This window comes from Dioscorea cayenensis, chromosome 15 (genome assembly GCF_009730915.1).
Source record: "Dioscorea cayenensis subsp. rotundata cultivar TDr96_F1 chromosome 15, TDr96_F1_v2_PseudoChromosome.rev07_lg8_w22 25.fasta, whole genome shotgun sequence".
Classification (NCBI taxonomy): domain Eukaryota; kingdom Viridiplantae; phylum Streptophyta; class Magnoliopsida; order Dioscoreales; family Dioscoreaceae; genus Dioscorea; species Dioscorea cayenensis.
The window spans coordinates 4,619,983-4,634,663 of record NC_052485.1 but is presented as its reverse complement, the minus strand read 5'-3'; the positions used below and the strand labels follow the sequence as shown (position 1 = coordinate 4,634,663).

The following is a 14,681-nucleotide window of genomic DNA, read 5'->3' as shown; positions in this document are numbered from 1 at the left end:
TTATTGTTTTTTTTTCAACAGTTATTGACAAAAATGTTGTTTCTTTTGTTGTGGTCCATGGCAATGCAAGATTAGAAAAATATGATGTCATAACACATGTGGGTTTTTTCATATCCTGCTTTATGTTTTATTCTTTATTGATTTTGTTTGTTAGTGCATGTGGTTGTAGTTCACGTATGACCAAATAACTAAATAATTTGTATGATTGCTTTTGGTTTTTTGCAACAATTTATAAGTAGAGAAGGATGTGATATCATATGTTTATGTTTGGAGAAAACTTGGCTTGTAGTGTTTTGATTGAGTACTACTTGAGATAGTTGATTGATTTTGATGATATAACAATATATTTTTTTTTTACCCTACCTGTTTTCTTGTGACTAAATCATTCCCTTGTTCTCTTTGATGTTGATTTTGATTGTCAGATGTAATTTACATGTAAAGAGACCAAAATAAGTAATAGATTTGCAAGTTTGTTTTTGATTTATTGTAAACATTAACTAGCAAAAAAAATGCAATACATATGGCCCTACATAGAGAAAATTTGAGACATGGCCACTTTAGATTGTTCAATTTTGAAAGTGTTGTGGTTATTCATTTACCATGCTTCATGTTTTCTTTTATGTTAGATTTTTTTGTTACATATATGGATATAATTCACATGTAAATAGACCAAATAACACTAAATGGTTTATTGTAAAAATGCATCTTTGGTTTCCAAAGACCTTCTTTATGTTAATTTTTGTTGTGTTTGGTTTTTTATTGGATTGCATGTTGGGGTGAGTGGTTATAGAGTGCATTATTTTATTATTGGATTGCATGTTGGGATGTGTGGCTACATATTACATTATTTGTTTTTATTGGAGTGTATGTTGTGCTGAGTTGGTTATGTAATGCTTTGTTTTAAGCAGGAGATCAGTTTCACATTAAATTAAGTTCTGCAACATCATGCACGTACTTCATGGTGTACAACCATTCCATGAAACTGACATGGCTTATGTTTTCTCTTGGCAATTAGTGCACTTGACCAGACATTGAGCATGAGGAAATAACCTGCACACAAGTCTGGGATGAGGCGGCAAAAACTAAAAGTAAAGGGAGGCAAAGGCACTAATGCAAATGATACACAAGAAGCTACTCATATGAGCCAGCATGCCAATAAGACAGCAAACAGAAAACAGGGGAAAGAAGCAAAGAAGAAGCTATTGCAAAAATGAAGAAGGTATGGGTCCCCTAGGAGCTTCTACTGATGGAGGAAGGCTTTCAAGAAGGAAAGCTTTCAAGAAAGAAGATATAGGTCCGCCATTTGTGTCTTCATGTGATCAGAACTTTAATGTAACATGGCCTTTTTTATTGTTTGGTTGGTGGTTTTTTAATATAGGTGCGCACGGCCTCGGCCTCGTCCTGGCACGCGATCGACACCACACACTGGGCCAGCGAGCGGTTCATATGCCAGCACGAGATCTCTCTTTGCCAAGGCTCGCGCACGCGTCGATGGCACTAGCACAGCGCGCGGTACAGCGCGGCGCACTCAGCCGGCATTGTGGCCTCGGGGCTTTCACTTTCACTCATCTCAGGCTCGTTGCTTATTGCGTTTACCTACAAGGCCTTTGTAAGAGAAATCTTAGGTTTTTTTTTTTTGGGCTTTCCCCCCTTGACTTTTGGAGAATAATGACAACGCCTTTGTAAGTGATTTTGAAAAGCTAATGACCTACAAGGGCCTTGCAAGAGAAATCTAAAGGGTGGTTTTTTTTTTAATTTTCCACTCATATAAAACTAATGACCTACTAGATCATTGAACCGGGCAATAATAAGGTTCCAGAGTTGAGTAGTTCGACTTTGGTTAAATTGGAATTTATAAAAAAAAAAAATAGTATATTAAAAAATAAGTTAATTTTTAAATCAAATATATGTAATATATCAAATAACGCAAGCCTCATTTAATATTTAAAATCAAAATCTCATGAAATATAAAGTAAATTAAAATTAAAAAACTTTCAATTGAAATAATAAAGTTTAGATTTTGACTAAGATTTTCATGTGCATCTATTTAGATTTTGACAACCTAGATTTTAAATTTTTAATATTTTATACAAACCAGGTCCGGTTCACCCATATAAACTGGGCAGGTTCATCAGGTTTGCAGTTGAACCATCCGGTTCATACTGGTGAGCACCAGTTTTTGATTTGCATGGTTTTTAAAGTAGTACTGGACCTTCTATACTCCCGAGTCATGTTCAACCAGGTTCTAACTACCTAGTATAAAACCAGCTTTCTAAAAAATAGTTGTTGAACTGTTTTTGAACTTGTAATCAGTGAACCAGTTATAACAAATTTTTTATATTGTTATAATGTATTAATTTTTCTTTTTTTTTGACATGTATTTTTTTTGAAATTATTTTAAATTTTCTAAAAATTTATTTTAAAAATATCCTGGTTCAACCATGAACCGGCCAACCGGTTTCCAGGTTTCAAAATGTATAAAATAGTGTAAAAAAGTTCAAGAACCCTCCTGTTACCATTTTCCCGCCTGCTTCTTCTCTTCGTCTTCGTTTTCTTGAATCAATGGAGAACAATCGTTCCCTGCTGTTGTCCTTCATGTAGCTGTCTTGATTGCCCTTCGCCGAATCAGAACCGTCCATCCAGTGGGCGTTATCCTGCCGCTTCCACCAATCCGGCCTCTCTAGTTGCTCTCGCCTCTCCGGCCGCTCTTCGCCGTAGTATTCATTCGTCAAAGGTTGCTCCAACACCTCTGGCCAATCCCGACTTTTTTTTTTATCATTAAGGGCCGCTCTAGCATCTCCAATCGCCTTATTCTTTGATCTTCAAGCTGGCAGTTCTGGCCTTTTCAACCATTAAATTTGATAGACAAAGTATGAAAGAAGGAATGAATGTGTGTTCATTAGGGTGAAACCAACCCATATAAATACAAGAAGGATGAATACAAGAGTAAGTATACTCAAGGGTATATACGTATAAGTATACAAAATATGTACAAGTAGTATATTACTCTAACACGCCCTCTCAAACTCACGGTGGGTCAAAAAATCGAGATGTTGTCAACTAAAAACTAAAACCGAGAGACAGTATGTGCCTTCGTGAAAAGATAAGCAAGCTGCTGTGTAGAGGCAACATAAGGAAGAATAATACTTCTAGTAAGATAATGATGACGAACAAAGTAAAGGGTGACCTCAAGATGCTTTGTACGTTCATGAAATACAGGGTCAACAACGATTTTCATGGTACTCTAGTTGTCATAGTATATAGGAGTGGGGCAGAGACAGTGACACCAAAGTCCATCAAAATCTGTCGCAACCAAAGAACCTCCTTAGCAGTAGAAGACATAGCACCATACTCAGTCTCAGCAGTAGAAAGAGCAACAGTAGATTGTTTCTTGCTTTTCCAAGAGATAAGAGAATCTCCAAGAAAAATACAGAAACCAGTAGTAGAACATCTATTAGAGGCATCACCTACCCAATCAGCATTATAATAGGCGCGCAACTCTAGAGAAAATGTGATAGAAAAAAAAAGTAGAGAGCAAGATATAGTGCCACGAAGATAACGAAGAACTCGTAAGAGGGCTGCATAATGAGTAGAGTGAGGAGCACTCACAAACTGACTAAGAACATGAACAACATATATAATATCAGGCTGAGTAATGGTCAGATAGACAAGAGCACCAACAAGTGCATAATAGCAAGCAGGATCAGGCAGAGGCTCACCATTAGAAGAGGAAAGTCGGTGATGTAGCTTAATAGGAGTAGAGGCAGTGCGGAGATCAGTGATATCAGCTCATCGAAAAATATCAGATATGTACTTCTGTTAAGACACCAAGTAGCCTCGACGAGAATAAGCAACCTCAAGACCCAAAAAGTAATGAAGAGGACCAAGATCTTTCATTTGAAACTCAGTGTGTAACTCCTGTTTCAAGGAAAGAACAGTATCAACATCATCACCAGTAATAACCATATCATCAACATAAAGAAGAAGAATAGTAATGCCTCGAGGAATCTGCCGAGTGAAAAGGGTATAACCATGAGAGCTCTTGGTGAAACCAAGAGTAAGAACCACACTGCGAAATCGCTTAAACCAGGGACGAGGAGCCTGTTTGAGCTCATAGATGGCTCGGCGAAGATGATAAACATGCTGAGAAGGATGAGAGAAACCAGGAGGAGTCATATAAACGTCCTAAAAAAGATCTCTATGTAAGAAGGCATTAGTCACATCTAACTGATGAAGTGGCCAGTGATGAGCAGCAGAAATAGTGAAAAAAAGACGAACAGTAGTCAACTTGGCCACATGAGCAAATGTCTCCTTATAATTAATGGCATACTCTTGAGCAAAACCATGAGCAACAAGACGCGCTTTATGGTGCTCAATACTACCATCTGCCTGGGTCTTAACTCGATGGATCCACCGACAACTGATAGGAGTAATACCAGATGGAAGAGGAACAAGATCCCATGTATACATAAGCTGAAGAGCATCAAGTTCCTTTGACATAGTCTATTGCCACTGGGGATGTTTCACCGCCTCATGATATGACTGCGGCTCGGAATGTGAGTGAATAGTAGCAAGAAAGGCTTGGAAATCGGGAGAGTAGGTGGATGAAAGAGAAAAGGGCATATCGAGCAGGCGGGTGGCGAGGATGATCTAGGTAATGATGGGGAATAACAAGAGCATCTACAGGGGAGGATGGGTCGGCGGAGAGAGGAGATGAATCACCAGAATTACTAATGTACCCAGAGGAAGGGGTAGGAGAAACAGAGGAAGTATCTATGGAGACGTCTGGAAAGGGCATAGAATTGGCAGTGGTGGTGGTGCTCGGAAGAACTATGGAGGGGAGAGAAGAGGATGCAGTAGCTGAAGACTGAAGAAAGGAAAGATTTGGGAAGGATGCAGAGAAATAAGGGTATCTTCAAGAAAAGTGACGTGATGGGAAATTTGAAGACGGTGAGAATGAGGATTATAACAATGATAGCCTTTGTGTTCAGGGCTATATCCAAGAAAAAAGCAAATGGCATAACTGGGAGAGAGTTTGTTTCTCTCGACAGTGGGCAAAAGAACAAAACAAGTGCAATCGAACGTGCGAAGGTGACCATAGGAGGAAGAAATGGAGTACAAACGCTCATAAGGTGTGAGACCAGAGAGAGTGGAGGTAGTAGTGCGATTGATAAGATAGACGAATGTAAGAATGGCTTCAGTCCAGAAGGATTGAGAGACAGAAGAGGCAAAAAGAAGTGCACGTGCAGTGTCAAGGATATGGTGATGTTTGCACATAGTGGCGCCGTTCTAAGCAGGTGTATAAGAATAGGATTGCTGAGGAAAAGTACCGTGAATGGACAGTAATGTGCGAAAGGATGTGGAGAAATACTCGCAAGCGTCATTGGCGCAAAGAATCTTAATGCGTTTACTAAGCTGAGTATATACCATTTGTGCAAATTGGGAGTAAATGGAAAAAACCTCTGATCGGGAATGCATTAAATAAAGCCAAGTATAACGTGAGAAATCATCAACGAAAGATATGTAATAGAAGAAACCACCAAGAGAGGAGAAGGGTGCAGGACCCCAAACATCAGAATAAACTAGATCAAAAGTTGATTCAGAAATAGATTCTTTTGAAGAGAACGGAAGAGCAGTGGGTTTAGCGAGTTTACAACCCATACAAGGATGTAAAGGAAGGGAAGAAATAGAACTAAGATTACCTGAACTTGTTAAGAGTTTTAGGCGAGAACTAGACAAGTGACTGAGGCGACTGTGCCAATGATCAAGAGAACATACAGAGGCGACAATGTTAGAAGATGGAGGAATGGGAAGATGAAGAGAGTCTATGTGATAGAGTTTGCCAACTCCACGCTCGATCCCAATCCTTTGGCCTATAAGATGGTCTTGCATAATACAAATAGAGGAAGAAAGGTAACCGTGAGACCATGATCAGTGAGCTGACTAACAGAAAGAAGGTTGAGAGCTAGGCCAGGGACATGATGGACATCAGGAATATCAAACGAAGTGGACTAAAGACGACCACACTGCGTGACAGGATGAAGGTTCTCATTAGCAGTACGAACACTATAAAATGTATGAGGTGTAGTAATAGAGGTTAGGCTGGAAGTATCAGCAGTCATATGATGAGTGGCACCAGAATATAAAATCCAAGAAGCAGAAGACATACCAGAGGCAACAGACGTAGTAGAGGAAGTGCTGGAGGGCAGAGTGTGCTGCTTAGCATGAATCTGTTCACGTTGCTGAGACTGAGTGCGAGTTTTGCAACATGTGCATGTTAGGCAAGTGGACTCCTCCAATGAATCAATCTAACACCATAGGGACCGCAGATCACTAACATATTCTCTGATGGATCGCTCACGTTGCTGAATGTGAGTAAGATCCTGCAAAATGGCATACTAATGAGCAGAGTTGGAATGCCGAACATATGACCTAAGTGTTCCCACATTGCATGAGTAGTGGGAAGGTGTCCAATTTTCATACGAACACCAATCTCAGGAGACTGATAAATAATGGTCATGGTACGACGATCAGTAAGTGTCTAGGAGGCATCGGGGGTGGATGGTTGGCGAGAGGTACCGTCGACATGGCTAAACATATCCATACCAAGTAATGCAATGCGAACAGTAGTAAACCATTCTTTGTAGTTGGAACCATTTAATTTAACATCGATTGAAGATAGAAAATGTGGATAACATGATACCATTTTTTTTGTTTTTGTTTTTGTTTTGTTTTGTTTTAGATATATATGTATGAATATATAGATATATAGATAAATAATAATTGATATTGTTTTAAGAAAAAGATGGGGAATCTGAGAAAAGGAAACGGTCAAGTAGCATAGAGACTTGAGTTGGTGCGGAAAAGTAGAAGTTTTTTTTTGTTTTTGTTTTATTTTTGTTATTTTTGTTTTTGTTTTTGTTTTTTTTAATATAATAATATATATATAATATATAAGATGCACTATGAGAGAAATAAAGCAAAGAATCAAAACAAGGGGAAAATGCCAAGGTTTTGGGAACTTGATATGCTGAAGTTGTGCCTAAAAAGATGGTGTATGTCTATTGGTCGGCAGCTGATGGTGCATGTCTCTTGGTCGACAGCTATTCATCGTTGAGAGAATACAAGCGTCGTTCATCAGGCGATCATCGACAGCAGGCAGAGCTCGTACGTATTGGGGATCACTGGTAACTCAACGACTGGTGTGGTGATGCGGTTCGGCGGAGGATCAATGGCTCGGTTCGGCTGAGGATCAATGAGAGAGTACGTTGGCTGTGGTTTGCTACTCGTCGGATCTAGCGTAACTAAGAAGGCTGATAACAAAGACTAGATAAAGCTCAATTGGGAAGCTAACAAAGCTGGACATGGAGCTAACAAAGCTTGACAGGGAGCTAACAAAGCTCGACGGGGAGCTAACAAAGACTAGACAGAATGAGATTCCGGCAAGACACAGCTCATCAGAAAGCTAACAAAGACTTGGTGGAGATCGGCTGGCATCTGATACCATAATAGACAAAGTATGAAAGAAGGAATGAATGTGTGTTCATTAGGGTGAAACCAACCCATATAAATACAAGAAGGATGAATATAAGAGTAAGTATACTCAAGGGTATATACATATAAGTATACAGTATATGTACAAGTAGTATATTACTCTAACAAAATCTCTCAAGTTAGAATTAACATTCTTCCAAATTCCATGATCATATAAATCTAATTCCAACCATTAAATCTCTCAAGTTAGAATTAACATCTTCCAATTTCCATAATCATATAATATAAATCTAATTCTATTGGTAAAGATATTTCATTTTGGCATTCATTATTTTTCATATGAAATTTATTTTTTTTTAATTTTTTTTCCACTAGAAATTGAAGGATTCTTAATATTGACACTAATGTGAGGATTTTGTTCTTTGCATATTTCCTCTATTTCAAACACATTATAACATGAATTGGTTTATTTTCTAAATTTTCATCACATGCATTGCAATATTTTGTTTAATTACTATTAGTAACAAAATTTTCAAGTACACTTATTTTAGATTGTATTAACCCATCTACTTTTTTTCATATCCAGAATCATATTTTTAGTAGATATTCTAACAAAAAAATAATAAAAGATAATAAAAACAAAAATATTATAAAAATGGAAGAAAAAATAACCTTTTTTTAACCGGTCCACAATCCTTGTAAGAAAATAAAAATAAAACCAATCAACTACTTGACATAGTAAAAATATGAAACAATCTACTTATAAATTATAAAAAATATTAAAATTAAATAAAATTTAAACAATATCTCTTTTCTTTGTAGAAAATTGATATTGATTACAACTGATGAAAATGTTTGATTGAGATTGATAACACTATGAAAACATAAGGATTTCGACAACAAGAGCAATTAAATAAGGGAATTTTTTTTTTTGAAAACAATATAATGGTACGTTTAACCACGTTAAAATGCTGACGTTACAATACTAACGTTAGACTCAGGTCCCAATGTTAATTTTTTTAATCCATTTAATAGATTATAAAGCCATCATAAATATTACATTTTCCAAATTAACTACATCTTTATATAATTATTAAAATAAGATAAATTTTATAACGGAGAAGTACCTAAAAATCCCTGGAAAGTTTGGATAATCCCGTTTAATCCCCCAAAGTATTGAGTTTCCTCACGGGTCCCTCCTTTTTCTTTTATTTACTTTTCAACCCATTAGCAGACGGAGAAAACAGAGGCGTTAAAATCCCTGTGAAATTACACCAATGCCCCTGAGAGAAAACATTTGAGAAGAATTAATTGCCCATCATTTCAACCGGCTAAAATGACAATTTTAACCCCACTTTTTCCTTGGGAACCGCTGGCGAGGACGGTTAGATTCAAACAAAGTTTGGATATTATTATTATTATTATTATTATTATTATTATTATCTTGTTAAAAATTGAATCTGAAACTTAGGTTTTTTTTTATTTTAAAGATAATAAATTTAATTTTTTTTAATATATAGTATTTTAATTAAGTTTAAAGATTAAGATAGTTTTAAATAATATTTAATTATTATTTTATAAGTAATTAATGGAATTATTTTTAAATTGGTTAATAAAACTTATTTTATTTTGTAAGAATATCAATCACTCTTAATGATCTATTTCAATTTCTTTGCTTCTTTCTTGTCATGCTACCTTATTGTTTTTTTTTGTTGTAATTTTTTATTAATGAAATTATGATTTATTCAACTTTATAAAAAAAATTCATCATATATCTAATTACTCATAAAAAAAAATCCAAAAATATATTAAGTTTTTCTACAATTTTGAAGAATTGTTGAATTTGTAATTTGGTTTTATTTTTTATAATTTTGAAAAATTGGTTTATGCAATATATACATGTTTACTAATTGTTTTAATTAAACTTTTCTTAATTTTAATGGTGTGTTATACATGATAGATATTAATTACTGTATAAATTAAACTTTTCTTAATTTTAATGGTGTGTTATACATGATGGAGGAGACAACGGTAGACTTAAATGTCAAATCTGAGATAAATCTATAGGGCTCTAACATCAGTACTTAATGTAAATATTAACATTGCAAGAACTTCAGTATCCATATTATTACTTGTCATTTTTTTGTTGTTTGTAAGTGACTAATATTGTTGTTTGTAATTACAAAATCAGTTGTAAATCCGAAATGTACTCAACAAATGATGCACATCAAATGGAATGTTAAACAGGAAAATATGGACAATACAAAGGAAACATAAATAATTAATGTATAGTGTTTCACTTTTATGTGTATATTATAGATTAACTGTGTATGATATGCTGACGACATTGTATTTGTTGTGTGTTTGCTTTGTAGTTCTTCGAACTTGTGTTAGCTAGTGACAAAAAGAGTTGTTGAAGGTTAGCAGATCGACAACAAAAAAGAAGCTGTTGTAAACGACGAAGCCATTTCAAAACAGTCATAATGTTGATGTATTCCGTATTCATGTGAAGAATAACATTTTCATAACTTTAGTTTCCATATATGTACTTGTGTTTTTTTTATTCTTTGCGAATAAAAACATTGCGTATACAGTTAATTACAAAATCGGCCTTAAATAAGAAATGTACATAGAAAATAATGCAGATCAACATAATTTACTAGACAGGAAAAGTTAAAGATACACAGGAAATGTAAATAATATACACCAACTCGATATAACACATAGGAAATGGACATAGTACACAAAAAACTGAAGCACGCAAGAAGCCGGTTTTCTACATATGAAACAAAAATAATATATAGGACATTGAATATATACACAGAAAACAAATTTAATACACATGTAAAAAAGAAAACTACACAACAACAACAAAACAAACACATTTCATGCTTATATTAGACACAAACTAAACATGACAACATTAAAAACAAATAAATTACGTTACTGTTATGGATAGAATGATTAGTCCGCTATAACTGCATACATGATCCACAATTATGTCCAGTTTGATGGCACCAGTTATAATGTAAATAGCAGACATTGAAGGCTTGTGACTCGATTCTCTTCCTTCTTGGATAGTCGGACAATTTTTTTTATATTAGTGGCCAAATTCAAAGCTCCTGCTTGTCATCATATGGCTTGTCACTGTCAGAAAATCGAAGACATTGGCTTGGCATATGCCCGACAATACCATTCAACTGTGAATTAATCGTATACGTAAAAATGGATATTTGTGTCTGTTTGTATGATCATGGCACATGTATGCTTGTATGGTAGGCCATGTACTTCCTATCTTCTGCAGGAACAATCCCGAAACTGGATGACACGTATGATATGTCAACAGTTCAGAAACCCACTTCTTGCTTACTTTTGGATGCGCTATCGTACCAATGCCTCCACTGCAAATGTGAGTTAAATTGAATTGTCTTCAGTTGAAACGTGCCTACATTTCCCTCTTTCGAAGCATGCACTCGCCATTGGCATTCCGAAGCAGCACACCTTACAGTCACCCAGATTTTATCATTTTTTATAAATGTAAAGTCAAAATTTTGTCTTAAAGTCAAAATGCCCTAGAAGAATTATGTTGGGAGAGAAAACTACTGCCATTGGGGTTCATGCTGTCTGACAAGGATTCTCTGCATTGAAAAAAGTTACAAAATACACATGAAATAAATATTGTACACAGTAAACAAATATTCTACATAGGAAACATTTATCATACGCGGGAAATCAGAATAATAAACAGGAAGCTGGAAGAGTACACGTAAACCATGAATAATACACAGTAAGTTGTATTAATGCACAGGAAATGATTGTCATTCACAATACTGACATCTAGAACACAGGAATACATAAAAGACAAGTAACCAGCAATAGTAGTAACTGTTGTATTATGATGGAATGAAGGAGGCCGAGTTTCCATCTGCAGGCACACTCACTTCCTCGATTATGATGTCCACGACAAATTTGTTGAAACTATGGTATATATGACACATGCGTTGAAAATACGCATCATAATCAAAGCGTTTTGTATGCATCAGGTGTTATGAACATCACTCTCACTTGAGAAACATCTAGTGCCCATCACGCACATATCTCACCCATGACGGACTCCCATGAACTTAAAACAGTGAATTGAAGCACACGCCCTTCTCCTTTGTATCGCGCCATGGCGGAAAATGTTTCCATTGTTGATGCGCCTACATGAAATTTCAAAAAGCTTGTAAGAATCTACATCCACGAAAGAATGGCAAAAATGAAAAATCTTGTTATATTCCAAACACAAAAGCATGTAAAATAATACGAAGAAGAAGAAGAAGAAGAAGAAGAAGAAGAAGAAGAAGAAGATTAAGAAGATGGAGAAGAAGGAGAAGAAGATGAAGATGAAGAAGATGGAGAAGAAGGAGAACAAGAAGAACAAGAACAAGAACAAGAACAACAACAACATCTTACGTGTAAATATCTTCACTTCAACCTGCTAACTAAACAATATGGAAAGATGAAGTTGAAGTTTCGGCAACCAAACCAAGATGAACAAGAAGAAGTTTAACAAAAATGGCAAGAATGAGAAGGAGGAGTGAAATATCTTCTCTTTTATGACAAAAAAGCTTTCTTGGAAGATATGGCCATGCTTTTCATTAATTGTGATGTGACTTGGAGGAAAAATTGTCTCTTTTGTTTTTTTTTTTCATCTCACATGAGTACATGGGCATGTGTGACATTTTACTTCCATTTATCTGACAGAAGTAACACCAAGGACTGAAAAGAATTTGACATAAAAAAAAGATATAATGGGAAATACAATTGTCAGAGGGACTGCAGTGGAAGTTTGAAACTATCCAGGAACTTTTAGGTAATTTTCCTATTTTATAATTTAAAAAAACTTAAATTCCAAGATCATAACTAGAGATTATAATGCCACCAAATTTATTACATCTTGTGATATCATAATGAATCAATTAAAATAAATTTTATGGTGTAAAAAAAATTTAAATTTCAGGATCATACATATGTGTATATTAGATAATAAAAAAATAATAAGTTAAATATAATTAAAAAAATTGTGGGGCACAAGGTGATTGTGGAACCCTATTATAACAATAAATTTATTAGATATTGTTAAGTCTGATGACGTGGATTGGCATTATATGACAAGCCAAGTGGTGACATGGCAAGAGGATGATGACGTGGCATGTGGTGACTCATCAAAGGAAAAGATGACTAGGATGATGATGTGGCAAAGGATGTTATCATGACATTTAATGAAGATCAAGGTAGAGATTTAATGGAGATCAAGGTGGAGATTTGATTAAGATCTAGATTGAAGATTTTATTTAATAGATATTTCTCTCAATACAATCATGTGATGATAAACTATTTTTGGAAAGTGCATCAAGACTATAAGATCTTTTCTAGAAAGGCAAGTTTTATTTTTGATGTGATTATATATCCTTGGTAAGATCTGGGATGATAATTCATATCTTTGATAGAGCTCCTTTTTAGAAAGATCTATTTGAAGAGAGAGGAATATTCTATTATTGGCAAGAGTTCAAGATCATATAGATTATGTGAAGCTATTAGAAGACACAAGTTAAACTTGGTATGAAGCTATTTGAAGACACAAAGATTTAGTTTGGTGTGAAGCTATTTGAAGACACAAACTAAATAAGGTAAAGACATACCAAGGAGATCATCAAGACCATATTTAGCATTACTATATTAAAGGAAGATCCAAGAGCTATCTATGGGCGGAACTATTCATGGAGACTAGTCATATGAGGAGATTGATTGAAGATTGCATAAGATATGATTAGCGATTTGAAGATCCAAGCATGGATGATTAAAGATTATGCTTAAAGATATTGAAGGCTAAACTTGGATGAAGACAAGATCAAGTTTAGTAACAATATTTTCATGAGTCAAACGAAGATCATTTGGAAGACCAAACTTGGGGCTAAGTTTGGAAAAGGAAGATCGGGAGATCTTCGGTGGCTATCTTTTGGTGAGATGGTCGCTGTGCCTTGGTGGGCACGCCTCGGGAGAGGGAGACCTTCCCAGAGTGACTTTAGAGGAAGGAAGCAGCTGCAGGCAGGAGGAGCTCGGGTCGAGTCAACTGCCACGAGGCGGATCAAGGAAACGGGAGGTTGAAGGTCGCAGATTCAAAGTGCATCTAGCTAGAACTCACTCATGTTCAAGAGGTGGGCCATGTTGCAACTCGGGTGTTGCAACATCTAACTTTGGAAGGTGTCCAAGTTAGGAAGCCGCGGAGAATTCTAAAAGAGGTAACTTTGTAGACATCGGTGCGTCTATATAAGACATCCTGCTCGAAGATTTAGGATGAGCTAACAAGTGAGAGACTCTTTGGTGAGAGTTGTATGTGTGGCCGTCGGGCAATCTTGAGAGGATATTCTTTGTATTGAGTGAGTAAGTGAGTGTTGTACTCCTTGTTCTTATACCTTGATTGTTTCTCCGGGCCTGACCCCCCAGATGTAGGCAAGGTTGTGCCGAACTGGGTTACCAATTTGCTTGTCTCCTTTATTTTGCTTTAATTGTGTGTGAGTGTTTATGCTTTGAGTGAGTTTTTGAGTGAACTTAACACTTCACACCCCCACCGGAACCATCAGATATTAATCCTAAATTAAATTTAATAATTTAAAAACAGTTAAAAATTTTGAGATAAGATAAAGAACAATGGCCAATTACTTAAATGGGATATTTCAAGAGCCTTTTATTATTTATGTGATTAATAAAATTATATTTTTATAACATGAACCCACATTAATTTAAAAACATAAATAATAAAAATATTTATTTGTTGTTTATTAGTTTTGACGTATGAAGCCCTATTAAAGCTAACAATAATAAAGGACATCCGGTTTCAATGAGTCTCCCGTTCATGGTAACCGAATAGTTCAGGACCAAAAATAATATAAAATAAAATAAAAGGACTCCAAAACCCATCTTATTTTAAAATTTAGATTTTTTCCTTTTATTTTTTCAATTTTTGTAATTTATATTTATTAATTCAAATTCATATTAAGTCTCCGTACTATAACATGAATTTGAATGGGACAACAATTTCAATTCAATCAAAATATCAATCTCAAAATATAAATATGATTCGAGCCACATAAATGTAATTTATTTCGCCAATAATGGAATTTTTGTTTTATTCTATGCAAAAC

At 35.3% G+C, this 14,681-nt stretch overlaps 1 protein-coding gene across 1 annotated transcript; it reads right to left on the bottom strand.

Annotated features, from left to right (window-relative positions):
• Window positions 1–4,185: 4,185 nt before the first annotated feature.
• LOC120277603 (uncharacterized mitochondrial protein AtMg00820-like) lies at window positions 4,186–4,500 on the bottom strand. Its single transcript, XM_039284463.1, has one exon. The coding sequence runs from the start codon at window positions 4,498–4,500 to the stop codon at window positions 4,186–4,188; it is 315 nt and encodes a 104-aa protein (XP_039140397.1).
• Window positions 4,501–14,681: the final 10,181 nt, after the last annotated feature.